Genomic DNA, 25,697 nt, shown 5'->3' with positions numbered 1-25,697 from the left:
CCGTGTCATCCGATTCACAGGGGTGAAGTAGTGTAAGACGACACTTCTCTTACGCAAAAGCTTCGATTCAGTGGTATGCTCTTAAATTTGAAATGAAAATGCTTTAGTGCAATATCAGCAACCGGCTGCTAAACTGGTTGTTATTATTATGATTATTAATTATTAACTGGTTACGTCGTTTGCCTTTTTGCCATCTCTATTTAAGGAGGACTTGTGCTTTTCTAATCTAGAAAATTACAAAAAAATGAGAATCTCTTTGTCTCTTCTTGTTTTATTATAGAAATCAAGAAAATGGAAGGATGAGAAAATACACATCATATCCAAACAGTACATAAAGTAGTTAAAATTAGCTCCAGCTCTACCAGCTACAACATTAAAATGCTGCTTACACAGCACTACACCAGTAATAGTAATTCAACAATAGAATTAGACTGAAGACTTAGAAAGACTGACAGTGGCCATTCTGCTGCATTATGAGTACTTTTAGTTTTGCACATTTTGCAATTATTAATTTGGCACTAGGTAAGTTAAATAACAATAGCAGAATTTTTTTTATTGCTACCGTGTTGGTGTTGGTCATCTTTGCAGTGCCATACAGATATTCAGCCAGAATCTGACAGCATATAGAGCTGTCTTGCTGTGCTCATTCACCATATTGGAGAACACATCAAAATTTGGGGTTTTGAAATGGTAATTTATCTTTTTCTTAAAGAATAAACATGCTGTTATATTAAATTAATAAATCCTTGTATAAGGTAATGATGATCTGAATTACTGCTCTGACTACATAATACAATTGTAAAAAAAAAAACCAAAAAAACGCACATGCAAATTTTATGAAATGCTTGCACTGCATTTTGGCATTAGGTCTTGAGTGAGTCTTCATTAAATAAGCCTTGTTCTTAAACAGCCTGAACTGAGATTGTTTTAAAAAAGTGCTCGAACCTATCTTCAGCCCGTGTCACAGCTTTCTCAGTGTGATGAAGAGCTTATCCTAAAGAGGGCAGACGGGTCAAATACGTTGTTACCACCACCAGCAGCAGCTGCTGCTCAGCGTGCCCCTGCTGGCCCCAACGCACACCATTTGCTGCTTTTTATACCCCGACAAATCCCACTTAATTTTATGATATACATGTCGTTAGCGGCAGCACACGGTCGCAGCTGCATATACAAGACAATGGGTTTTTAATGGCAATAGTTGTAACCATGTAGAGCTTAGTGAGGTACTTTAAACAAATGCAGATGTTGGTGTTTCCTTTTAGAAATGTGACTGTGGACTCCTGTGAGCAGAATGTGGAACATTTATTTAATTGCATACATGCACATTTCTCTCGTGGTCTATTGTTTCCTACAGTATCGTGTGGTGTGTTTACAAAGCAGAACTTGGGTTTTCTGCAGCCACGCCACTCGCCGGCCTAACGTCAGATTACTGAAAGCTTCCCTTGCATGAGATGTCCCCTCGGACATTAAAGCCCGGATTATTCCAGGACATGAAAGCACGTCGTTACATAATGTAAATAACAACATTGCAGCCACCGTGTGTTCAGATTGGTGCGCTCTGCACGATGTCCCGGATGGTGCTCGCACCGGAAGAGAAGGGGCAGCTCTCCCAGCCATCTTGTGGGAGCATCCAGCGAATTGTTCGCATCAAGCCTCGTAGAATCGGAGGTGAATCCCGCTGAAGGGGCGCCATCATGCCCGGACACCTGCAAGAAGGCTTCGGCTGCGTCGTAACCAACCGGTTCGACCAGTTATTGGACGACGAGTCGGACCCGTTCGAGATCCTGAAAGCTGCTGAAAACAAGAAGAAGGAGGGGGCCGCCGGTGGTTCCACCAAGACCGCAGCTCAAGCCGCCAAGCAGCCGAAGAAAGAGTCACAGAAGGACAGGAAGAACCCGCTGCTGGACAAGAAGGAAGAGTCCCAGGCTCCAGTCCCCCTGAAGAAAGAGGGTAACATTTTCACCTGCTCGCTCGCTCGCTCTGTGTGTGCAGTGCATGTTTATTTTCGTCCACTTCGTATCAACTGTCATGTGCAGCTCCTGTTAGCTCCGTTAGCTGCTGCTGCTGCTGCTGCTGCTGCTGGTCTGAGCGAACCAGCGTGAGGTCAACATGTCCTGTTGTTATTAGAGTACAGGCTGAGGCTAGCCAGACGCGAACCGACGCTGTGTATCGGAGAGGGGGACTGTAATGCTCCGGTTCAACCCACCATCCCGTGTCGCAGAAATGGTTTCCACAAGGTGTAGTGAAGGTGTAAGTGTTGTGTTACTGTCTGGTGGATGATGCTCCACGCACTGGCTACGCAGCTCTGTTAGCAGCTGCAGGCTGTGCAGAGTAAATGCGCAGGATATTCACCTGCTTACAGGACGAACTAGACAGACCTCTCTTTGTTTGGATTGACGAAGTGCTCTCACAGTGAATATTGGATATTTTTTCGTGCTTAGTGGTCCTTAAATGAATTCATCAACAGTAGGACTGAATGTATGAAAAGAGAAGCCCACTGGGAGGCAGGTGCATTAATAGTTGCTAGTGCTTTTGTCAAAGCTGCTGAGGAGAGGAGAGGTGACAGACAGTATATCGGGAGTTTAAATTGTTCCTTTGCGTGACAGTTAGCAAGTTCCTGCATGCAAATGGTGTAAGTCTCAACCTATCAATCCTAACTCTTAAGAGTTTGCTAGATTTGACTTGTGCTCCTGTGACTTGCAGGTATCAGGCGGGTGGGCCGAAGACCAGACCAGCAGGGCCAGCCTGGTTCCCAGCACCAGGGTGGGCAGGGTGAAGGGCGTCCTGGCGACAAGAGGCCGGACCGGAGACCTCCTCGAGAGCGCCGTTTCGAGAAGCCCACCGAGGACAAGCCTGAGGGAGGTGGCGAGTTCTCTGCAGACAAGTGGGTAGCTGTGATGAATGACGAAAAGCATATTTAAACATGCTGTAAAGCCCAAGGCTGTCTGGCGCGATCACAGGATCAGTGTGCGGTTGTATGCAGGGATTAAGTGTTAGTAGCTCACTTTACCTCAACATCACAGCAAAGCCATCTGTAAACTCCCTAGTTTTTGAAGTTAGGCTGCTCTCTTTGACACGTTAACACCTCTGACATAAAGAGCACGTAAGCGTGTGTGTGTGTGTGTGTGTGTGTGTGTGTGTGTGTGTGTGTGTGTGTGTGTGTGTATGAGCAATGCTGATCCCCTCCTCTGATAAGGTCATGTTTGCACAATATTAAGTGTCTCTTCGTGTCATTCAGGCCTTCTGGAGACAGGCCTCCGAGAGGGCGTGGTGGCGGTCGGGGTGGGCGTGGTGGAAGAGGACGGGGCATGGGCCGAGGAGACGGTTTTGACTCCCGCGGGAAAAGAGACTTCGACAGACACAGCGGCAGTGACAAATCGTGAGTCAGTTCTGAACGTAGGCCATAGCAGACCAGTGACTCCATAAATACAACCAACTACTTACCAAACTCTTATTATCAAGAGATGCTTTCTTGAGCTCTTTATTTGCTCAAGGTTGCCAAAACCAGCTGGCACTGTTGAAGACTTTTGTAGGGTAATTTGAAACTAAAGACTCACTGACCTAAAAATTCTATTGGCACTTACACTCTACACATTCATACCTTTCTGTCTTTGCTCCAGCAATCAGAAAAGTGACGAGAAGCGCAGTGGCAGTGGCTCACACAACTGGGGCAATGTGAAGGATGAAGTGAGGTGAGTTTGTACGAACAGACACACAGCCTGTTTGTCTTAGCTCTGCTGCCCTGCAGAATAATGATGCGCATCTGATATTTGCCCAGACTTTTCTTACTGTGTGTGGTCTAAATAGAGCCAGTTTTCACAGATTTTAATAAAAATGCAGTCTGGTGCATACCCTGTGTTTGTGGTTACTGCACATGCAACTTGATAAAAATGCAAATGCAACCCTAAATTTGATCATTCTATAATGTTTACAAATCTGTTATAGCTTTTTATAATCTCAAGTGTGTAATAACATTACATTAAATTGGTGCATCGCCCTTGAGTGGATTTCTGCAGTTGCAAAAACAGCTTGGAAAGGCACTGCTTGTAGTTAAGAGAGCATGTTTCAGCTGAAAGCACCATATGTTTATCTAGAAATGTGACAGTCTTTCTGGAAGGTATAAACGTGGTGCACCTAAAGCCTTTTTCATTGTTAAATCACTGAAACTCTACTGTTCACATTCTCAATGACGTTTTAAAAAATCTGTATAGACAAGGTGCCTGTGTGTCTCGATTCCCAGTGAGGCTGAACAGACTGCTGCTCCTGAGACGACCCCAGAGGGAGAGGAAAATGCACCTGCCAGTTCTGAGAACAAGTGAGTGTCCATTTCCTGTCAGTTGATATTTGGATGTTCAGGAAAGGAATCTCATCTGTAAGAATTCCATTGGGTTTCGTAAGGTGTTCTGTGTCACAAATGGTGTTTCTGCGTGTGCATTTTTCTCACAACACTATAGAGCAATTGGGGTAAACACTGACCTTTTGGCCGCAGGATTAGAGAGCATGTATAGCTGCTAAGAGGATTGGCCATTTAAGGTTTAAGTTCACTACATTGTCTTTCCAGGGAGAATGAGGTTGAAGAAGTGAAAAACGAAGGCCCCAGAGAAATGACCCTGGACGAGTGGAAGGCCATGCAGGACAAAGAGCGCACCAAGGTGGAGTTTAACATCCGTAAGCCCAACGAGGGAACTGACAGCCAGTGGAAGAAAGGATACGTGCTGCACAAGTCCAAGAGTGAAGATGTAAGTGTGATTTTTGGAGAGCAGAAACCTTTGCTTTCCTCACTGTGACCAGAAACATCCTTTTAGTCTTTTACAAAGTTTATAAGATATTATACTCCATACTTCATTTCTGATTTATTTCGGTTTTCTAGCACAGAGCAAAAGGCCAGGATAACATGAATAGGGACTTTTGCAACTTACAAACTTGTGCACTGATAATTTAAGTTTTTGTTGTGTTCTTTGAGGCATTGTACATAACCAGACGCTTTTGTGTGCATGACAGAAAGCTGACTGTTTGGAACAAGTGTGGACACTGATGGACAGCGTGACCTTATTGTTGCACTACAGGCTGCTTGCAGGACACAGTTTAAGACATTGTGCTGTTGCCTTATTCAACTAAAAAAAAAAACAGCTGTCTTAAAAGTTGACAGAATGGAGACACTGTTGTCTTGCTTTTCCTTTTAATTGATGCATTAAGATGGAAAATGAAATTTCTGGATGGACTTCAGGGACACTTGCTCAGGTTGTTGTGGAGGTCACTTTGTCTTTCTCATGAGCTGATATGACATTACATCTGTAAATACCTTTTGTGCTGATATTTCTTGTGCTCAATTTTCAGAGGCCAGTTGGTGCTTTGATTGACGCCTCAGAGATGGAAGCAGACGCGCACACTCTGTACCAAAAGGTGCCTGCAGCTCTCTCACGGGTCTTTCATCCACAAAGTCCATGAAAACATTCAGGGTTAACAATGTGTATACCGGGGTCGTGATTTACCTCAACTGTAGAGGGTAACAGGCCTTTATTTCTAATTCCCTCGGTTTGATAAGTATAAGCAATACGGTAAATTCTCCTTTTTAGAAAATGGAGAGTGCTTTAATATACTTTCAGATATAAGGATTTATTTGTTTTTATTTTGGATGGAGGAAATGAATAATCTAGACAGTGTACTAAGCAGTGCACACTAAGAAACAACTGAATGTGCACTCACTTCATCACTATTTAAAAGCAAAACTCTAACTACAGAGTGCAGTTAATCTCTTAACATACTTGACATCATCTGTTCTAACCATCAGGGCACCGCTGACGAGTCCGGCGACCACCATTTCCGCAAACCAGCCAACGACATCACATCTCAGCTGGAGATCAACTTTGGAGATCTAGGTCGTCCTGGCCGCGGGCGCGGGGGAGCGCGTGGGGGCAGGGGAGGCCGCGGTGGGGGAGGCAGCAGGACAGCACGCGGGGGAGGACGGTCTGAAAAGGTAACAATATATTCTGTTGTTGCTGCCAACAACAAAGGTTTAGTGTCTCTCACAAAGGATTTAGCTCACTGATTCTGAACAGGCTGTAAAACCACTGACTTGGAAAACCTACTGTGGAACACGGAGGCCCCTGAAATAACAGGCCAGTGAACACATGCTCCACAATGGAAAAGTCAAAGGCTGACCTCATGACAGTTTTGAGAAGGATTTGTGTAATGGTAGTTCTTAGTTGTGTGACATAGAGTTTATAGTATTTATATTTATAGTATAAAACTGTCAAGTGCCAAAAGCTGTCATCAAATGCTTACTTAGATTCGTTCAGTTGTTTTTTTGTTTTTTTTTTAAATCATTAGTCTGGGGCTGCAACTAACAATTATTTTCACTAGTAAACAATATGATGATTATTTATTATGATTGTTTAGTCCATAAAATATCAAAAAGTAGTCAAAAATGCCCCAGACAATTTCCTGAAGCCCTATTTTTACATATATAAAATGCTTGCACTGTCTGTCAGCAAAAATTAAATTTTGGAAAACTAGAACCAGTGCATGTCTGGCATTTGACTTAAGAAAAGAAAAACAATTACTCTATTATCAAAGTTATTGCCAACTAAATTTCTGTCAATCATTCGGTTGACTTAAAAGCTACAAGGCCCATAATAGTAAGGCACCACCATCTCTTAAAGAGCTCATAGTACCCTATTACCCCAGTAGAACACTGTGCTCCCAGGCTTAGTTGTGGTTCCTAGAGTCCCCAAAAGTAGATTGGGAGGCAGATCCTTCACTTTTTAGGCTCTTCTACACTGGAACTTTCTTCCAGTTTGGGTCAGGGAGGCAGACACCCTCCCCAAGTTTAAAAGTAGGCTTAAAACCTTCCTTTTTGATCAAGCTTATAGTTAAAGCTGGCTCAGGCTTTTCTTGAACCATCATCTAGTTATGCTGCCATAGGCCTAGACTGCAGGGGGACTTCCCATGATGCACCAATTTCCTCTCTCCTCCTCTTCCTTTTTTGCAAATTTATTAAAAAGGAAAAACTGAAATATAACATTGACATTATGATTCAGACCCTTTGCTGTCACTTGAAATTAGCTCAGGTGCTTCCCATTTCTCTAGATCATCTTTGAGATGTTTCTACACCTTGATCAGAGTCCACCTGAGGACAATTCAACTGATTGACCATGATTTGGAAACGCACACACCTGTCTATATAGGGTCTCAGAGCTGACAATACATATCAGAGCAAAAACCAAGCCATGAGGTTAGAGGAACAGCCTGCAGAGCACAGTGGTCTCCATAGTTCTTCAATGGAAGAAGTTTGAGACAAGAAGGACTTTTTTAGAGCTGGCTGCCCAGTTCAACTGAGCAGTCAAGGGAGAAGGACCTGGGTAAGAGAGGTGACCAGTAACCCAGTGGTTCAGGTGTGGAGATGGGAGAAATTTCCTGAAGGACAACCATCACTGCAATGTTCCACCGATCTGGGCTTTATGGCAGAGTGGCCAGATGGAAGCCTCTCCTCAGTGAATGCTTGCAAAAAGGCACCTAAAGACCTCTCAGACTGTGAGAAACAAGATTCAGTGGTCTGATGAAACCAAGATTGAACTGTTTAAGCTGAATGTCCGTGGGCAAGAAATTTAAGGTTACCGGACACACAAATGTGACAATAGTACCTGCTTGCTAACTAACCAGTTGGGATTAGCTATCACAAGCATTAGCAAATGGAACAAAACAATACTGACCTTTGGCTCTGTGAAACATAGCAAAACTAATGTTTTACACACCTGTCAAGCAGAAACGGAGCAAACGCCGCATCCATCTTTGTGCCTTTTAGCTTTCTGAGGTCTCTCCACCATAGTAGGCCATTTGGACGACTGGGCCAAATCCCAGTGGGCCATTAATTTGGTTTCCACTTCGGTGGGCTGGTGGACTGTTACAAAATCCATAAAAGGGTTTAATGCTTTTACCGGCCCCAACACTCTCTTTAACGGCCCTCTCAGTGTGCCTGTGATTCGGGGAGTGGGCTGATCCCAGCGGAGAAGTCTGGGGCTGGATATCTTTCCCACTCCGACCATACAGTCCCCACCATTGGAAAGCCTCACCAATGTTAACACGGGTCTTCCCCCTCACCTGCTCACAGCCCTTTTTCAACTGTTGAGCCTCAGAGTTTCTTCTCATACGCTGTTAATCGGCCATTTCTCCTACTCTGTTGTATAGCACATTAGTGCCCCCCCCCATCCCTCTCTCCCTCCTGCGCACAAGCACGAGAGTAAGTAATCAGTATTACAAGTATAAACTTAGGCACTTTAACTGCATACTACAATGAGTATTATTAATATTATTTTGATTTTTTTTAGATTTTTTTTTATTTTTTATTTTTTTATTTTTTTAGATTTTTCACTGAAAAAGACAGAGTAAACAAAACATTAAATTTGCAGGTTGGAAAACCGAAAAAATGAATGAAAGATGCTAAAATGCTCCATAGAGTTGAGGGGAACCACAGAGTTGACTGAAAATTCTCTTTGGGTTCACCACAATGAGCGACACCTTTCAAATACAAGTAGTAATGTGATCTGTTGATTATATAAAAATATTGATTATAGCAGCTTTAATATAAGCACAGTTAACCTTGTCTTGGTTCTTGTATGATTTTCCCCTCCAGGCTAGTGGAGTGTCAGTCCCCAACGTGGATGATCCTGAGGCCTTCCCAGCCCTGGCCTAAAGGCTCCTTTTCCACCACCAGCCCACTCATCAGCCCTTCCGGGCCCCTCCTCTACGAGGCTTGCATGCTTACCACATCTTCAAGTATATAAGAAAATGAAGAAAAAAAAAAAGATTTTAATGACATAAAAAAGACTGTCATCCCATACCACTCACACCACCAGAGGACTAAAATTTTACCTGTTTTAAAGGAGAACAAAAGACAAAAAAAAGACGGAAAACGGACCTCTTGTTACACTGAAGTTTTGTATTTAGGAACATGAAAGCAGGGATGTTTTCATACTTTTTTCTTTTTTTCAGAGATTATGCATACTTCATTGATATTTTTTTGTGCTGCTTGAAATTTATGCATTTCTGCGATTAGGTTGAAGTGTGTATCTCTTCCCCTGAAGCTTTTGTGCTTTTTTTCCTCATGACTTCAGCTCAGTATTATGGGGTTATCTTAGACTTTCTACTGGAGTTTTTTTTCCAGTAATACACACTGATGTGGTAGCACTTCACTACATAGGAAACTTGTAATAGATATCTGAAGTATGACTTAACATGCATTTAAAGTGTAATTACTCTGATCCTGACTACCAATCCCTTTGCGAGGCACAAATTCAGGATGGGTAACCAGGCAAAGTGACTTCCTACTAAAGCTTTGTATTTTCTGCTTGTTGTGCAGTGAAAGTAAATGCCTCTTTCCTGTTTTTTTTTTTTTTTTTGTTTTTTTTTAATAGCTTGCCTTTTAGTGGACCAGTGGTTAGTTATGCTTTGTATCCCCTGAACCAGATGTGCTACCTGTGTTTTCAGGGTTTCCCAGGGCCCAATGTATATTTTTAGGCTGGTCCTCTTAGGTCATACAGACTGTACTACTTGTAACTTCAGGACCACTAAGCAAATATTGTATTTTTTTGTTGTGTGTGTGTGTGTGTGTGTGTGTGTGTGTGTGTGTGTGTGCGTGCGTGTGTTGTGCGTTGTGCAAGCACACTTGTGAGTGAGAGTGCAGAAAAATGAGAGGCTGAATGTGTGAACTTGACAGCTAGTAACTTAGAATTTAAGTATTCCTCTATGAACTTGTCATTTTCAAACAGTAGACTGCAAGTTGTCGCCTGAAGTAGTTCATAATGTCTTCTGAGAAGTGAATGTTGATATTAAGGTGAGAATGATTTATGGACCGTGGACATATCTTGCTCTTAAGAGTATCTGTAATGTCTTTCAGATCTCAAAGCACTTGGTTTTATCAGCACCAGTCCTCTGAAGATTGTTTTTCCTCCCCTTCTGTGAACCATATTTGCCAGTTTTTTTGTTTTGTTTTTTTTTTTTTTTCAATTTTTGTTCAGTGCAGCAGCACCAATGCATAATTTGTCTGAAAGAAATGCCAGCTGTCATTGTGGAACAATCATGAGCTACAGAATGTAATGTAAGGTAATGGTGCTTTTAGCCACCTGTGTCAGCATTTCCAGTGAGCTTTTTTTTTTTTTTTTTTTTTTTTTTATTTTTTTAAATGAAGTGGGTATATTTCACACTGGGGTGAGGGGCGGGGGTTATACTGAAGACATTACGGAGTGAATAAAAAGCTTTACATGCTGTGCTCTGCAAAGACTTGCTGGTGATGCACTGATACAGACGGCTGGAGCAGTTTTCTTGTAGTACTGTTTGAGCCACATGACGGTGAAACTTACTTTGCAAACATCCCTGTTCTAATAAATTGCTTTAGAGGTGTTACATGTACTCTGCCAATGGCTGTTGGGTTGTTTAAAATCAGTACTGTGATTTTAAAGGTGTAAACAAATGTGCTGTTGACTCTTTATTGGTTTAAACAAAACAAAGCTATGGTGTATTTCAGGGCTACAGTATTCCCAATTAATCCAGTATAGACTAAAGGGGATATAAACTGTCCAGAACGGTTTGATTTTATAGTCAGTTGCCAGTTAGTTAGGCAGCATGTGAATAAAAATGTGTTGTACTAAGCAGGTATTGTAAGATTTAATCTTACCTTCCTATAGGTTATGATGGTGACTCAGTTTAATCGACATTGAAGTTGTAGTGTGAAGTACCTTTTTTAAATTTTACATTATACTGAAAAGTGTGTTTAGTATTTTAGTCTACTTTCATTTGTATCCGTTGGTAGGATAGCATAACTCAAACTAACTCAAGTCAACCAGTGAACAGTTTCACCAAAAACTACACTGTAACACTGATGAAAGTAGGATTTACTGCAGGACTGCTGTATTAGACTATTAGTTTTAGCTAGCTGTACCTAACTGCACAGGCAGCCTTAAGACTTGTCTCAGCTGACGTCCCTTAATTTATTGTATTTGTCATTCGTGTATATTGTGTATACATACTGTACCTTAAATTTTGTCTGCAGTTTCATAAGTTAAAATTATGCGTTGTCGCTTCTATAGTGAGGTTTTAGACCAAACTCGCTGTTTTCAATGATGTAGCTAGCGTTAACCGAATGGTGTGCGACAGGAGTTAATGAGGTTGTCCCGCGTTAGAAACTTTTGGAAAAAAAATAAACAGTAAAACATTTCGAATGTATTACTTAATTAAATGCTTCTTTTTTTTTACGTCAATTTCAATTTAAAATAGACGTAAGGGTGCCTTTCGAGGCGTCAGTCAAAGATTAAGGGGGTTACACTTGGGAACTCTTAATTATAAGCCATCAAAATACCAAAGTATCCCTAAGTGTTTAACGTAGTTGAATCAAGATGTTTCACCCCTTTCCATTTCCGTCTTCACCGTATTTCGTATCGCTTAGGTTAGGTGGTGTTACGCATGTGCAGGAGGACTCGCAGGCTTCCGTTTGAACTTCGCCGATACTTGAAGTGATGGCAGAGCTCCACAAACGTCGACGTGAGCTCGGCGGCAGAGACCCGTCACCCGAGGGAGCATCCTCCAGAATCGGAGGAGACACATCCGGGGACAGCTCCGCAGTGTTTCTCAAACTCCTGGCTGCGGGGTTTTACGGAGTCAGTTCATTTCTCATCGTTGTTGTCAACAAAAGCGTCCTCACCGGCTACAGGTAAAGGTACAAAGGACAAGTTTACAGGAAGCCTCGTCTCGGATAGTTGACCACTTTTTATATTAGCAATGACAGCAGGGGTCAGAGATGGCGCTTTTAATCATGGGTATATGAAGTGTGGAGGGGACGAACTGGGCAGTTTAGGTACTTAGGAATGGACTTCCTCAATCGGATTGGGGAAAGCGTGCATGTGCACTGAAACAGTTGGATCACCTTGGCAGCAGAGCAGTATTTTTGATATACTGAGGCCATGCGTCCCCCATTGGGTCCCATCCACCTTAGAATGATTGACTTGCCACCAACCAAGCTATGTAAACATATAACATTTCCATTAATAACCGTTCCTGTTTATTTTAAATGATATCTTCTGCAAATCTTACCTCTCTAAACAGTGAGGCTAGAAGTATTCTGAATATTTACTTTGGGGAAAGCATCAGTTCCCCAACTTGAAAATGCTCAATTTACAAGTGAAAGTCTGAAATTTGACAAAGTAAATGTATGTAACCATTTTGACCACAATTTGCAAATAGACCTTCACTGTCTATTTAATGTGTTGTCTTTTATATGATCGTTTTAGGTTTTTAAAATTGTCATCTTTAAAGGGACTGGTAACTTTAACAGTCAGATAAATGTAGTGGAGTAAAAGTATAAAGTAGCCTCCATGAAAGTATTCAAGAAAAGTACAAGTACCTCAGTCGAAATTGCAATTAAGTACAGTTATTTATTAAATATACTCCCTCGTGTTCTGGTGCAAAATATGGAGTGCTGGTGGAGGACATGAAATCCTTATTATTTAAATTCGTTGAAATTTATTTTGTTGGTTTGCTTTTTTTTTTTTTTTTTTTTGGTCTTTTGGTTTGCTTGTTTTTAAAAAAAAAAAAAAAAACAGTCAAATTTAGGCAAAAAATCTCAATCAGTCTTGAAAGTCCCAACTTGTGTAATGTGTGTACCAGAGGTTGACCTACAGCTGAGGAGCCAAGAAGCAGCATTAATGTCGGTTCAGTAGTTGCATGAAGTGATTTTCCTCATTCGTGCCATTGTCTACACGTTTTACAGATTTCCATCGTCAACATGTGTCGGAATTGGCCAGGTGAGTTTCGCTTAAGTTGAGTCAACACACGTTTCCTGTCTGCTTAAACAAACACTGAAACGCTACCGAATGTCTCCCTGCATCAATAACTGCAGATGCTGGCCACAATTGTAGTTCTGAGGACTGGGAAGATGTTGGGCATCATCTCGTTTCCAGATATGGATCCGAGTATACCACGCAAGGTGAGGAGTGAATTGTTCAAGCTGATACAACAGAGTTTTGGAAGTAGTTCTCATATTAAAGATCAAAACTGGACTCTGCTTTTAATATTTCATATGTTTCCTCACTTTCCAGATGTTCCCACTGCCTCTACTGTATGTTGGGAATCAAATATCGGGACTATTTGGGACGCAGCGACTCAAGTAAGAAATTGTTATCCATTATTTGCCTTATTATTATGAAATATGCTTTAAAAATAAAAATACTTTTTTTTTTTTTTTCCATTTCCTAGTTTACCTATGTTTACGGTTCTGAGGAGGTTCAGTATTTTTCTTACCATGGTGTTTGAGGGACTCTTGTTGAAGTAGGTGAAACTTCTTGTTTCTTCTGCACAGATTAACCAAAGTGTCCTTGCACGTGAAAATAAACAATTTTAACAACTGCAACCCATTATCTTCCCCTCACAGAAAGACTTTTTCTAGGTCCGTTAAAATGACAGTGTTTACCATGATCGCTGGCGCTTTTATTGCTGCCAGGTAAGACGGCCACATAGACTGCCCCCATATGCTTGAAATGTTATTTAATTCCCAGGCAGTAGGTAAAAGCATGTATCTCCTTCTTGAGCATGTTCTGTGTTTTGTAGCGCCGATTTAGCTTTTGACCTGGAAGGATACGTTTTCATAATGCTGAACAATGTCCTGACAGCGGCCAGTGGGGCGTATGTGAAGCAGAAACTTGACTCCAAGGTGAGCAGAGATGCTAATCTCACAGTACGATGCTTCTTGGTCTCCATCATTTCTTAAAGAATTATGGACTGCTGTCCCCACAGGAGCTGGGCAAATATGGGCTTCTATACTACAACGCTTTGATCATGATATTCCCTACTCTGGCATACGCTTGCTACTCAGGGGACTTGCAAATGGTAAGATAGGTTTTCTGGCACAGACTACTATGTATAACGTAGCGTCTGAAGACTTGAGTCCGTGCTGAGGACCTCCATTGTCTGCCTTTCTGAGTGCAGGGGTTGGAGTATACTGGATGGTCTGACCAGCTGTTCGGTGTGCAGTTTGTGCTCTCCTGTGTCATGGGGTAAACGACTCCCGTCATTTGATAATACTGCACATATGCCCCACATTGCTGCTCTTGTCTAATTCTTCTCCAATCTGTCGTGCAGCTTTATTTTAATGTACTCCATCATGCTGTGCACGCAGTACAACTCAGCACTCACCACCTCCATTGTGGGCTGTATTAAGGTAGGTCCTTTAAACCCAGGGCTGCTCTCCGTTGGCTGATAAGATTCATGGATGCAGATGTGCGTAGTGACTCTCTCTGTGATTCCTGCAGAATATTGTTGTGACCTACATGGGAATGGTGTTTGGTGGAGATTACATATTCACCTGGACTAACTTTATAGGTCTAAACATCAGGTAAGGCAGAGACACCGTCTGAATGAGTCTGTTGAGGATTTTCTGCCTGGGAACAGATGTTGTCATCTTTGTGTCCCACAGCATTGCCGGGAGCCTGGTTTACTCCTACATCGCCTTCACTCAGGAGCAAACAAGTAAGAACGGTTAAAATAATGTCAATAAAAATCTTCAATATAATTGTTCAGTCAGGTTTGATGTACAAGTTGAACGTTCTACCGTTTCCTGAAATGTTTTGCATCAAATTGAACAGAAAAGGTGTGAACCAGAGTCCCGACCCGACACTGAAGAACTAAGTACGTTCAGAACACATTTTAAACTGCCTGTGTACCGTATGTGGATATCTCTCTTTTTAAACCATGCTGTTAACATGTTTTACAAACACTTGTGTATTTTCTGTATTTTGTCAGCACACAAGTTTTTGTTGCCGTCATGGGAAGTTATTTTCTGCAACACTGTTATCAGCTTTTATGTCGATAATTATGACAAAGTGCCTTAAGTTTTTTATAATTATATTTCATTGATGAAAAATAATGGAATGAGCATTTTTATGTTTGAGAAACCAATAAAATGAAACTATGGATTTGGATTTTTTCGATTCTGAACCAGGACTTTTTCGGTGCAAATACAGCATGTGAAAAACAGACCCACAAAAAAACACATCTTTCAATCAAATTGTGAAGTGTTACTTTTTCTGTATTTGAATTTGCAATATGGAAACTCACAATAGGACAACTCAGCTTCATTAATACATTTATTAAATATAGCCAATGTTATTCCATTTGTAGCCAGTCTTGGAATACACTTCATTTTTATTCATGTCGTCATTTACAGAGAGCAAAAAAAATAAAATAAAATAAAAAAGACATTTGTCAAAAAAGGGAAAGAAAAAGACTACATGGATCAACATTATTTGAGACAAACTTATCTTAATCTGTGAATTTAAGTTCAAACCTGGAGTACAAAGTAAAACACTTAAGCATTAAGCTGAACAGCTACTGTACCAAAACAAATTCCAGGTCACACCCCCATGTCAACCTAGTCTGTTTCACTGGAGATCCACTGCTCTGAAGCTACTTACTGTTGAGGGACAGTAAATACTGGTTGAAACTAAGCAGTAAGAGTTTTTTTAAACCAAAGGCAAGCAGCACACTTAACCACAACGTGGAGCTTTTTATGCACAAAAGATGAGGCTCTGCAACAACCACTTTCAGTCTGATCAGGGTCACACAGGAATGGGAAGTGCTGCCAAACAGAGAGGAAAGAGGAATGGCTACTTTTTTTTTCATTGCATCCATCTCAGAGCAACATAAGCGAAAGGTTTCTCAACAAAAAGCAAAGCCTACAAGGAAGACTGGAAAATTCAGAGATGAACAGACAGTTATAAAAAATGTACCAACTGCTCAAGATAAGAAATCTATACAAACTTTACATTAAAAATCATGGACATTCTGTCTAGTAAAAACAAAGCGTTGAGCAAAGCACTGACTCTGAAAATCCAAAAATACAGCTTCTAAATGATGAGTTATAATACAGGACATCACTGATGTCAGCTGCTTTACACAAACAAACCTGCAGGGGGACTAACCCATTGGTTTATTATTAACATAATCTAACAAACAGCCGTGATAGTGGCCAGAGCCGGTTCAGAAGTGAAGGAGTGGAAATGTAATTCTGCTGGGTTTCGTCGCCACTCCTGACCAATAACGATGAGAAACATACAATCAAAGTGCAACTAAAGTGAGCCAGCGACAGCACCAGCCTACTCAACTTGTTTTTGCCTACTTTGCCTCTTTTTGACAACTTCAGCACATAATCGTTTAAAACGTGTCCCCGTTTTCATTTATGTTCAAATGGCTTGAACAGTAATAACCCATTATAGATTTTTTTTGTTAAAAAATATAAATATCTCTTTGTGTAAAAAAATATCACAGGTGATTCATTTTCTTTGAGTACAAATAGAAAAAGGAAATTCTTGGCAAAATTTTGTCAGTCAGTCTCCAAAAAGAGAATAAAGACGATTGGGAGAAGAAGATGTTTGGTAGGATATGATGGAGCTGTGGTACTTTGGGATGAGCTTTGCAGGCAGTCAGTATATGGATGGGTTGGAGGGACGGGGAGACAGGGGAGCCACTGCCCGTCCTGGGGGACCAGCTGCAGTTTGGTCGGCTGTGTTCTTCACGGTGTGATTTTCAGTGACCTTTGACCTTATTAAAGAGTGAGTCTTTGCTCTCACGAGATGCTGTGCTCGCAGGCCAAGAGGGGCTCTTCAGCCTTAAGTAGGGACAATTTTTTCACCCCAAATCAGTGTCTATCAGTCAACACCACCAGGTTCTGGATCCTTCAGTTCTCTTGTGTTCTAGATGGTTCTACCTCACTTTGGCCCAAAGGCTCTGCCTCCGTCCTGCACCTCTTGGCCGGCCTGTCGTGTGCCACCGCTGCTGTGTGTCTGTGGTCCAGCGGAGGCTCCAGAGAACCATTCCTGTCGTGGCTGGGTGCAGTGGGTTGGCTGCAGCCGTTGGAGTTGTTGTCTGAAATGGGAGAAGATTCCACTAGGGGATGGGAGGGACCGTTGGACTGAGCTGACTCAGGTTTGACTTGATTTGCTTGGGGCAACTGAGCACCATCCACTGGGTGGCTCGAATTGTGGCTTGCAATACCTGTCAAAGACAGATGAAAATTGAGCGGTGTGAGACAATCAACGAATTGGCTTGTTTGCCCTTTATTTGTCTCATAAAATGAAAAATTATTATCCAATGAATGGAAGTATGCTGCATAACAGTAGTTTGTACTCATCAGCTCACCGTTCTGACTGCTACTGTCCTCCTTCTCAGAGTGGCTGGCACTGCTGCTGGAGGTGGTGGGAGGGGGTGATGCCGCCCTGCTGGATGTTGCGCTCTCTGTCTCATCCAGTAATCTGTCCATGTAGTCTCTGATGACACACAGCATTGCACAGCCTGTTACAGACAACCTAGACTCTTGATATAGTGATAGAGTGATTGCAGGGGGGTCTTGGGGTGTGATACTCTACATGGAATTGTGCTGTTGCTTACATGCCTCTTGTTTCAATACATGTAGTCACAGTCCCAACAATTTGCTGGGGAACTGTGCAGTGCTGTGGTTGTTTGGAAATCCATCTGTACAGACCATATTAGTCCCAGTGTGGACTGTTTGATCTAAGATTTAATTCTGTCTTCACTGCCGTTTACATTCCTTTTGCTGGACTAACAAAAGGTTTTTTCTTTACAATTCGAGCCTGGTAGTCCATTGATGTTATGCTATACCCATAAATTAGAGTAAGAGGCAAAATGAATATAATTTAACTTAATTTATACAATGACATAAGCTGTAATTAATTTTTTGCCTTTGCTATTAACAAATTAGATGACTCGTGTTTCCTCATGCACGAGAGAAATACATTTTATTGTCTTACTGGAGCATTTCAACAGAATAGAAACTTATGTATATCAAAATAAAGCTAATAAAAAATTTTTTCCCCCATCACCATGGCTGAGGCAGACGTATTAAAGTGGCAAACAGGGAACCACATTTCTAGGGAAGCATACATTCGTTTTCTGAGACCTAAATCCACATGGGATTCTTTCACAGGAGTGTATCGGCTCAGATTCTACGGCAATAAACTCAAGTAGAAGTTCCCCAGTGTGCTGAACATTAATCCCTCTACCACCATAAAATCATCCTATTTTTCACTTATTTAAGATCAGCAAATTTGGACAAAACTTAATGTGTGTCAGCAAGAAAGACCCACCAGTGGCTGGCTTATTTTAACACCAAACAAACACGAATCTGTTTACATTAATATGTTTGATGTTTGTATTGTGCTTTTGAATCAACTTCTATTGTAATATTACAAACAACAAACATAACCAAACACACCAACCTGAAACAGGAACATGCTTTCTCTAATTAATAATTTACAATGTCTGTATTAGCAATATCTTTCGCTACTGTATAAATAAAAAATAAAACTCACGTGACACCTGGGTGAAGGTTGTATTTCCTTTTCCCAAGTCTGGTTTGCTGTGCAAAGAAATCATAACGCTCAGACTTCTTCCACATGTAATAAAAGGCCACACATTCTCCTACAGACCTAGTTCTCACCTGAAAGATTTAATTCAGCAGACATGAAATCACCATTATTACCATCATCTGAAGAGATAGATTCAGCACAACTTCAAAATAAGAGACAAATCAAATTTCTGTTTGGGACTCTGACAAATGTCACATGACATACAGACACTAACACTGTAAAAATGAAGAAATTTGATTTGTCTCAAAATGCAACAGGGTTGAAATGGAGCAGATTCCAACCCTGAGCATCCAACAGCCACATAGCAGCAAATACATCAACATAAATTTTAAATGAATGCCATGTCAAAAAAATATTTTAATGTTATCAACATTAGATTATCAATATTATATATATTATTAACACTTCTCTTACCTTATTGGCCTGTATTAAATGAAAGTCTTTTCCATAAGCTTTTAGTCCTTGTTCAAAGTTTCTACATTCCTCTTCAGTCCAGACAGATAGCTCCTCTGTTACAAAGAAGATGAGAGTTAATGTTGCATCTACATTACAATCTTTAAAAAAATAATAAAACTCACATAACCCAATCAGTCGTGTTACACTTGAGAAAACTGAGGTGAAAATTAAGATCAAAATGTGACGGGCATTTTAGCCAGAGCTGCTTACCTCTGGCTGCTTTTACATTAAACCTAAGTCTTCTTAAAGCCTCCTCCGTGTCAAAGTCGCATTTCACCAGTTCATACAATGCCTAAAGCGAAACCATAAACATACTTTACAATACATCATCAAGACTAATTTGACTTAAAGCATAAGGCAGGCATTATTTGAAATTTCTCTCACTGTCAAAAAAAATCTGTGGGAAGACCAGCAATGCATTAATCCATCTTTCCATACTTTCCAACTTCTCCAGCCTGTCTCCTGCTCTCAGCCCCAAGAAAATTTCTTCCTCCTCAAGATTTACATTTTTAAAAACAGTAATGACCCATAGTAGCTGGGTACATTACTTCTGAGCAAACGTTACACAGGAGGAAAAAAAGTTAATTTCGTGGGAATTATTTTCAGCAGCAATTACACTTTGTTGCATCAGTGAGTATTCACAGCAGGACTGTGTATGTGGGATCGATTCAAAACAGACAACAGTATCAATGTTAATTTTAACAAAGAAACACGTCACCCAGTGCAACGGTGTGCCTTACTGATGGGTGTACAATAGTTTTTGGAATAAGCTAAATCAGGCTTTGGCCAAACAGACAAAACTTAGAAGGATCAATTCATTGTTTGTTTTGGTCTTTTCATGGGATTTCTTGACAGTAAGAAAAATTTAGACTTGCCGGCCCTATCCATGAATACACGTTACAGATGCTAGAGACATGCTGATCTCACCTGTTCATTGTCTTTGATATGAGATCCCTCTGGGATTGCATCTACTCCCTTCTCATCTCCTGTTCGCCTCGACGCCTCTGTCAAGAACTCAACTACTTTGCCTTCAGGAAGACACTCAGGGTTCCACAATAACTGGTCGTCATTTTCATAAACTATAGGACAAATTAACAGAGAGCAGGCAATGAGATGTCAACTTCATGTCCTCTATTTCAACTTTAGTTTATCCTGTGTATCTTTTGTGTAAAGCAAAGGATACAGTGCTATGGCTTAACTATGCAGATGTAAAACCAGCCACCTCACCTTTTTCATTGTCTTTATATTTACACAGGCCAACAGGGGTTTCTGCCTGATACATGGAACCCACCATAATCTCCTGATGGGAATAGACACATGGTTTAGAGTGTAACTGGCAATTACTGACAATTACTTCATAATTTATTAAACATATGAAACCTGTCCAATTTCAACTGCAATTTCTTTCTTTACACCTTGAAAACCTGAAGTAATTTCTGCACATATTTTCACCACATATTTGGTATTTTGTGAAAATATTCCTCAATTCTAAATATTTCTGATTGTTTGCTTAGAAAAAGTGGACTTTGTTAGAGAAGTTCAGTATGATATGATAATATAATATTCTGTAGTATAGTTTTTGAAGCCATAAATCCATCACTTTGATAGCCGTGTATTTCTAAAAGTCAAAAGGGTTAGACAAACATGAAAAGTGACACTGCATATGTTGCAAATCAAGACATTCAGCAATTAAAAGAAACCATGCTTTTTGTTCTTACAAATAACTTTGGCAATGTAGTATAAATCCACCTGGAATCTGACAGCACAAGTGTTAAACACTGGAAAAAAAAAAAGTTCTTACATACCTTTTTCCAGTCTTCAGATGGAACATAGTCCTCATCTTCATCTGACTCCTCCTCTGCATCATTATTGCCTAAGACACAATGTGACATAAATTTAACCAGTTAAATTTCACAAGAAAATCTGCAGTATTTTCTAATAAAGGTATCAGCACATACAGTAGAGCTGCAACAAAAGGAAAGATGATAAGATGGCACATACTTTCAAAATACATTAATTTCTGGGGACGAATAAGTTCTGCTGTGCCAAGGGACCTGACTGAGCGTGTGCGGCCCTCAGAGGTTGCCTGGGCCTCATTCCCCTGTCCTGATGAGTTCTTAACACCCTCACCCTAAAAACATATGCAAAAAGTCACAAAGGTTACAAATGCTGCTGAAATTACACAGAACCGTCAACATAACACGACATATTAAGTTTCCTGAAACCATATCACTGTAAAGACACTCAAGAAACACCAACATACCTCATTTCTTTTCAACTCGCCAGTGCTTCTGCTGCTTTCGTCATTGTCAAGGTCCTCTTCCTCATCCTCTTCCTCATCATCCTCTTCTTCCTCCGGTTCTTCTTCTTCCTCTTCATCCTCATCTGCTGTCGATCCACCCCCATAACCATACAGACTCAGCAGCTCATGAATGGGCATTTCTCTCTCCTATTATATAAGAAAAGTGACACTTCTTTCTGAACTCCAAAAGGAAAGCAGAGAAATACACTATCTCGCATGTTATTTTTCCCCAGAAAGGGCTGACAAAACAAAATATGTGCTGAACGCTTGAAACTCACCCGTGCAAGATCTTCAATCTCATTGGTATTGGTCTCGTCTGCTGCCTCCAACATTTCCTCTTCCTCCAGGGTGCGCTCATCATCAAAGTCATGGACAAGCATGTCTGCTGATGGGTCAAAATCATGGTCATCGGAACCTGCTGAACCTCCTAGAAAAGTAGCCCCAAAAATTAAAGAGAGAGACTGTAAATTTAGACTGAAAATATGATATGATGTTTGAATAAACTATATCAGTAGATTACAGATATAATAAGGTGCAGGGCTGTGCGGTATGGATAACTTCTTCCATCCAAGTATATGTAATCTTACATTTGCAATATTAATCAAATCATGATACTTTAACATTCATCAAAATTCAATTAAAACTCTTGCAGTTAAAATACCCAGATGGGAATGTCTGTTTAGGCAAGACAAGGGCAATAACTACCAATAATCAAAGCACATCATCACACTGATGCAAAAATCATCTGAATCCAGCATTACCATAAAGCAGGAATACCAACTGATTTACAGCATTTCCCAAAATGGCTTAATAAAGAGATATTAAAGAGACTTTTACCATGGTAAGACACTATGGCAGAATCTCTGACGGTAGACAAATACATATTTGTATCTGCATTTAGTCTTTTTAAATTAATCATGAATTAAAATATGTTTTACCATTGTTTACAACAGTAACAGGTATAAACACACGACCAGAACACGTTTAACGTAAATAGTTAACTGTTGTTATTCACGTGTTTTTCACAATTACACCGTAACATGTCCTTTGAACATTAAATTGAATACGTATTAGATGCAAGTCTGTACAACAGATTTCAAACCTATGCCATGCACCCAAACAACAGAAAGGCTCCAACTTTATTTACCTGGGCTCGAATTCCCGAGGGAGGGCTGGAAAACGGAAAAGAGGAACACGAATAAAGTTAAATAACAGCTTCAGGGGCATATATCTCATGAGATGCACAATTACAAACGGTTGGTTGCTGTATATAACATGACATATTCAAGTTACTTTGGCCGGGGGGCATTAATGGGGGTTCAGAAAAAGCGCGCTCGACCTTGTGCCCTAAATGATGACTGCAGTTCAACAAGAAAAGAAACAAAGAAGACTGTCACCACTTCCTGCGGGAAAATGTAGGTAGCAGCTCATTGATGTGAACATCACAGGTACAGGGTTTACCGCCTGCATTCAACCGCGCTTAGCTTAGCACAACAGGCGAGCGCTTACTAGGTTAATTTACTTTACTGGCTAACTTAAATTACAAGTTGCAAGCTAATTCTCCTTTATACATTTAGCTAACGCGTTCAAATTAAGCTTGGTATCAACCACCTGCAAATAATGACCAAAAAACGACACATAAAATGTCTCCTCCCGTGAAACTATCGCTACATATCTAATTAAAAACATTAATATGGATAGTTAAGTATTCTTAAACAAAACCGCGAAGTAACATCGCTAACGCCGCAGCTCCCGTCCGTCAGGGCTAGCGCAGCTAACGCTAGCTAAATCCGAAGTTTACTAAACATGTTTGTATCAAGAAATGGCTATTATCGAGAAACGAAAACATCTTATTCTTAATTTATTGCATTATAACTACAACACTCAGACGATGTACACATTCGACTGAACAAACTATCCGGCAGTGCAAATTTATTTTTTTCGAATATTTATTTCACTGTCTTACCTCCGCCATGTTTGCAATCCTGCAGGGTCACGTCAAGGGTCAGCGACAGTACCCGGATGTACAGCCCCGCCCACCTGCAGTATCAAGAGCATGATGCTTCCAAAGAGTAGGGGGTGCACTGACATACATGTGTTATCATGTTCATTGTGTTCAGCAAGGTTTCACATATTCACAAAAACATTTATCAAACTTTAGATACACATAAAGGTTTAAACAATGTACTTAGTAGTTGCTGCAGGACAGTATTTTAGAATTATTATATCTTAATCAAGGAAATTGAATATATTGATATGCTCTAAAATGAGAAATTAATTATTAAGCAAATGGAAAGTTTTCAAATTCTCATTTTAAGTTGCTAAATGCAGTATAAATTGAAATTAATTGATGCTGATCACTCTTTAGATACCCATAACAGAAGAAATACACTGGTATTTAACAACATATAAGAATAGAGTTACTCAAAAAAAGGATGAAGGCATATACAGTATGCTGTTTCAGGCTTTCAATTTTATTTTCCCATTGTCGGGATTCATAACATTGATCCATCAGCCATCTACTGGAAAAACTAGCGAACAAATTCTGAAAATCTAATCAAAGATGTCAAGTTCATAACAATGTGGGATTCCGAGAGGACTTTACACTTCATATACACTCGAGATCCAACACCAAAAGTATTCAAAAGTTCTGTTGTATATACTGTAACTTCACATGTCCTTATCTGTAATGCTGATTACAAAGATAAAACTGAATGTTGCTTTATTTCCAAATTAAGTTAACCCACAAGAGGACACCATTGTTGTATGAACACTTAAAATCATGAAAAAAATTCAAACATCTAATTTCTATTATGAAATTCCCAGCAAACATTTGTACTAGTCATAGCAGGAAAGGCACAGATATAACTTTAACATAATACTATACTAATACCCTTGACAATGACTTTGTGGTAATCAAGTGGGTGTTGATACGTATACACAGTTAAGGCATCATTAACCTAAGAAGTGCAACTCAGCAATCAGCGGCCACACTTGTTATTTATTGGCTGTTGTTTCCTAAAACCTTTACCTGACGAGGGTTTTAAAGTAAAAGACTGAAAAGGTAATATACCCCTTTATTGTAGTAACTCCACTCAAATTCTCCATATATTTGGAACTAGTTCTAGCTCTAAATACATGTTTGTTGATCAGAGGTCTGCCAAGTTGCCAGGCGGCTTTTGCCTCTCTTGTCACAGTGTCTCCGATCATATGGTCCTCAGCTCTGACTGGCTTAAAGCCGATCCCTTGGTGGTTGCAGCATCTTGAGTACAGGGGTGAGTTTCATAAATATAAATTGTGCATGCACAGCACTATAATCTGAGGGATAGAGGATTGTATAAACAAGTAAGGAAAGTTACTGTGGTTTCTGACCACCAGATGCCATGGAGCACAAAATCAACTCTATTCCATGACATTGTTCAGTTTGACAAGTACACCGGTAAATACAACTGTCTATTCTCGGAATCACTGATTTATATTCATGATAGTGGCCACACACTCCACTATGTTGCTATGTAGAGAGCCATCACCTCAGTTTGTTGCAGGAGGGATATCGCAAGCGACCCATTAAGAAACACTTTACTAAATCCATGGCAATAAAAACCCTGCAGTTCATACGTAAAAGTGCAATTCTTTCCCTTTAACATTTACGATGGTATAGTCAATCAGGGTCATCCTCACAATGGCCTGGATTCCCACACATATCCCGTATGGTCAGAGTCACATCCGTTGTTAAAAGCCCATGATGGTCACCCAAGATAATACGCACGGCTTCCTCAGGATTTACCTGGGATCGCGTGTGACATCACCGGACACTCGACATAAAAGGATTGATGGGGGCAGATGTTTTCTGAGAATCAACTGAAAAGGGTGTTTGTATGTAAGATATCTTGGTACAGTATCTCAGCGTCTTGTAGCTCCATGAGATCCCTACTCCTGCTTGCGATGCTGCTGTGCGTGTTGTGTGTAGCCCATGCTCAGACACAGGATAACGCAAACACACTGAGGCTGTGTGGCCGGGCACTGCTGCGAGCAGTGGTGTACACCTGTGGAGGATCCAGATGGAGAAGACTGGTGGGACAAGAGGAAACTTTGCCAGGCGGTCAGTACATAGTCACTTGAATTTGCCTTTAGAACTTTGGCGTTAATACCACAACTCTAAACCAAATTAAAAAATAACAGCCTTGACTTCTGCTAAACAAACATTGATATCTCCCCGCAGGCAAGAGGAGGCCAAACCTCCTCAAGACGACCGCTGTGCCAGCGATGGACCGTCACTGGCGTGACCAAAACCAGGCACTTATAACAGTGTGCTGTCAACTAGGCTGTCGAACGACTGACCTCTCCATGCTCTGCTAGCGGGGAACGTCGAAAGAAGGTCATCATCAATCTGTCACAGTTATGGATTAGTTTGAAATATAATTTTAAAACATTGTCAAAATAATATTTCATTTTCCAACATAGCATAAATAAAAAACACTGAATTTTGGTTAAGAACTCTTGTTTTATCA

At 40.6% G+C, this 25,697-nt stretch overlaps 4 protein-coding genes across 8 annotated transcripts; 3 read left to right on the top strand and 1 right to left on the bottom strand.

Annotated features, from left to right (window-relative positions):
• The first annotated feature begins 1,082 nt into the window (after positions 1-1,082).
• Positions 1,083-11,189, top strand: serbp1b (SERPINE1 mRNA binding protein 1b). 2 transcript variants are annotated; one of them, XM_040143567.1, is made up of 9 exons: positions 1,084-1,950; positions 2,704-2,884; positions 3,239-3,379; positions 3,621-3,692; positions 4,241-4,315; positions 4,562-4,739; positions 5,338-5,403; positions 5,792-5,977; positions 8,633-11,189. In XM_040143567.1, exons 1-9 carry the CDS (start codon positions 1,695-1,697, stop codon positions 8,690-8,692), a joined length of 1,215 nt encoding a protein of 404 aa, XP_039999501.1. In that variant the 5' UTR covers positions 1,084-1,694; the 3' UTR covers positions 8,693-11,189. The 2 variants fall into 2 exon arrangements, with proteins under 2 accessions (XP_039999503.1, XP_039999501.1); XM_040143569.1 differs by lacking the exons at positions 5,338-5,403; positions 5,792-5,977; positions 8,633-11,189 and adding an exon at positions 5,002-5,223 and having other exon boundaries at positions 1,083-1,950.
• A 281-nt stretch (positions 11,190-11,470) lies between these two features.
• Positions 11,471-14,952, top strand: LOC120799098 (UDP-N-acetylglucosamine/UDP-glucose/GDP-mannose transporter-like). The gene is made up of 13 exons (XM_040143984.1): positions 11,471-11,704; positions 12,761-12,794; positions 12,890-12,976; positions 13,089-13,156; positions 13,246-13,317; positions 13,421-13,489; positions 13,597-13,699; positions 13,783-13,875; positions 13,975-14,042; positions 14,128-14,206; positions 14,298-14,380; positions 14,462-14,514; positions 14,631-14,952. Exons 1-13 carry the CDS (start codon positions 11,511-11,513, stop codon positions 14,639-14,641), a joined length of 1,014 nt encoding a protein of 337 aa, XP_039999918.1. The 5' UTR covers positions 11,471-11,510; the 3' UTR covers positions 14,642-14,952.
• A 167-nt stretch (positions 14,953-15,119) lies between these two features.
• mier1b (mesoderm induction early response 1b, transcriptional regulator) lies at positions 15,120-23,250 on the bottom strand. Of its 4 annotated transcripts, none has more exons than XM_040144165.1 (13): positions 23,153-23,250; positions 22,334-22,358; positions 21,465-21,613; positions 21,148-21,333; positions 20,886-21,015; positions 20,690-20,757; positions 20,112-20,184; positions 19,812-19,963; positions 19,095-19,176; positions 18,843-18,937; positions 18,372-18,499; positions 17,182-17,309; positions 15,120-17,037 (listed from the first exon to the last, which is right to left on the bottom strand). In XM_040144165.1, exons 1-13 carry the CDS (start codon positions 23,159-23,161, stop codon positions 16,721-16,723), a joined length of 1,542 nt encoding a protein of 513 aa, XP_040000099.1. In that variant the 5' UTR covers positions 23,162-23,250; the 3' UTR covers positions 15,120-16,720. The 4 variants fall into 4 exon arrangements, with proteins under 4 accessions (XP_040000099.1, XP_040000098.1, XP_040000100.1 ...); XM_040144164.1 differs by lacking the exon at positions 23,153-23,250 and adding an exon at positions 22,798-23,114; XM_040144166.1 differs by lacking the exon at positions 23,153-23,250 and adding an exon at positions 22,798-23,114 and having other exon boundaries at positions 18,372-18,418.
• On the top strand, positions 22,542-25,637 carry LOC120799203 (relaxin-like). The gene is made up of 4 exons (XM_040144168.1): positions 22,542-22,601; positions 23,178-23,258; positions 25,157-25,288; positions 25,409-25,637. Exons 2-4 carry the CDS (start codon positions 23,243-23,245, stop codon positions 25,543-25,545), a joined length of 285 nt encoding a protein of 94 aa, XP_040000102.1. The 5' UTR covers positions 22,542-22,601; positions 23,178-23,242; the 3' UTR covers positions 25,546-25,637.
• Positions 25,638-25,697: the final 60 nt, after the last annotated feature.

Source organism: Xiphias gladius, chromosome 14, assembly GCF_016859285.1.
Source record: "Xiphias gladius isolate SHS-SW01 ecotype Sanya breed wild chromosome 14, ASM1685928v1, whole genome shotgun sequence".
Classification (NCBI taxonomy): Eukaryota; Metazoa; Chordata; class Actinopteri; order Istiophoriformes; family Xiphiidae; genus Xiphias; species Xiphias gladius.
Note: the sequence above shows the minus strand (reverse complement) of the source record. Positions and strands in the feature narration are given on the sequence as shown.

Excerpts from the sequence above, each read along its gene's own strand:
- serbp1b (XM_040143567.1), top strand. The coding sequence starts at position 1,695 with ATGCCCGGACACCTGCAAGAAGGCTTCGGCTGCGTCGTAACCAACCGG. Across the intron at positions 1,951-2,703 it reads AGTCCCCCTGAAGAAAGAGG|GTATCAGGCGGGTGGGCCGA; the intron begins GTAACATTTTCA and ends TGTGACTTGCAG. Across the intron at positions 5,404-5,791 it reads CGCACACTCTGTACCAAAAG|GGCACCGCTGACGAGTCCGG; the intron begins GTGCCTGCAGCT and ends TCTAACCATCAG.
- LOC120799098 (XM_040143984.1), top strand. The coding sequence starts at position 11,511 with ATGGCAGAGCTCCACAAACGTCGACGTGAGCTCGGCGGCAGAGACCCG. Across the intron at positions 12,977-13,088 it reads ATCCGAGTATACCACGCAAG|ATGTTCCCACTGCCTCTACT; the intron begins GTGAGGAGTGAA and ends CTCACTTTCCAG. Across the intron at positions 13,700-13,782 it reads AGCAGAAACTTGACTCCAAG|GAGCTGGGCAAATATGGGCT; the intron begins GTGAGCAGAGAT and ends CTGTCCCCACAG.
- mier1b (XM_040144164.1), bottom strand. The coding sequence starts at position 22,875 with ATGTTTTTAATTAGATATGTAGCGATAGTTTCACGGGAGGAGACATTT. Across the intron at positions 19,177-19,811 it reads ATATCAAAGACAATGAACAG|GCATTGTATGAACTGGTGAA; the intron begins GTGAGATCAGCA and ends GTTTCGCTTTAG. Across the intron at positions 18,500-18,842 it reads ATTTAATACAGGCCAATAAG|GTGAGAACTAGGTCTGTAGG; the intron begins GTAAGAGAAGTG and ends TAAATCTTTCAG.
- LOC120799203 (XM_040144168.1), top strand. Across the intron at positions 25,289-25,408 it reads AGAGGAAACTTTGCCAGGCG|GCAAGAGGAGGCCAAACCTC; the intron begins GTCAGTACATAG and ends ATCTCCCCGCAG.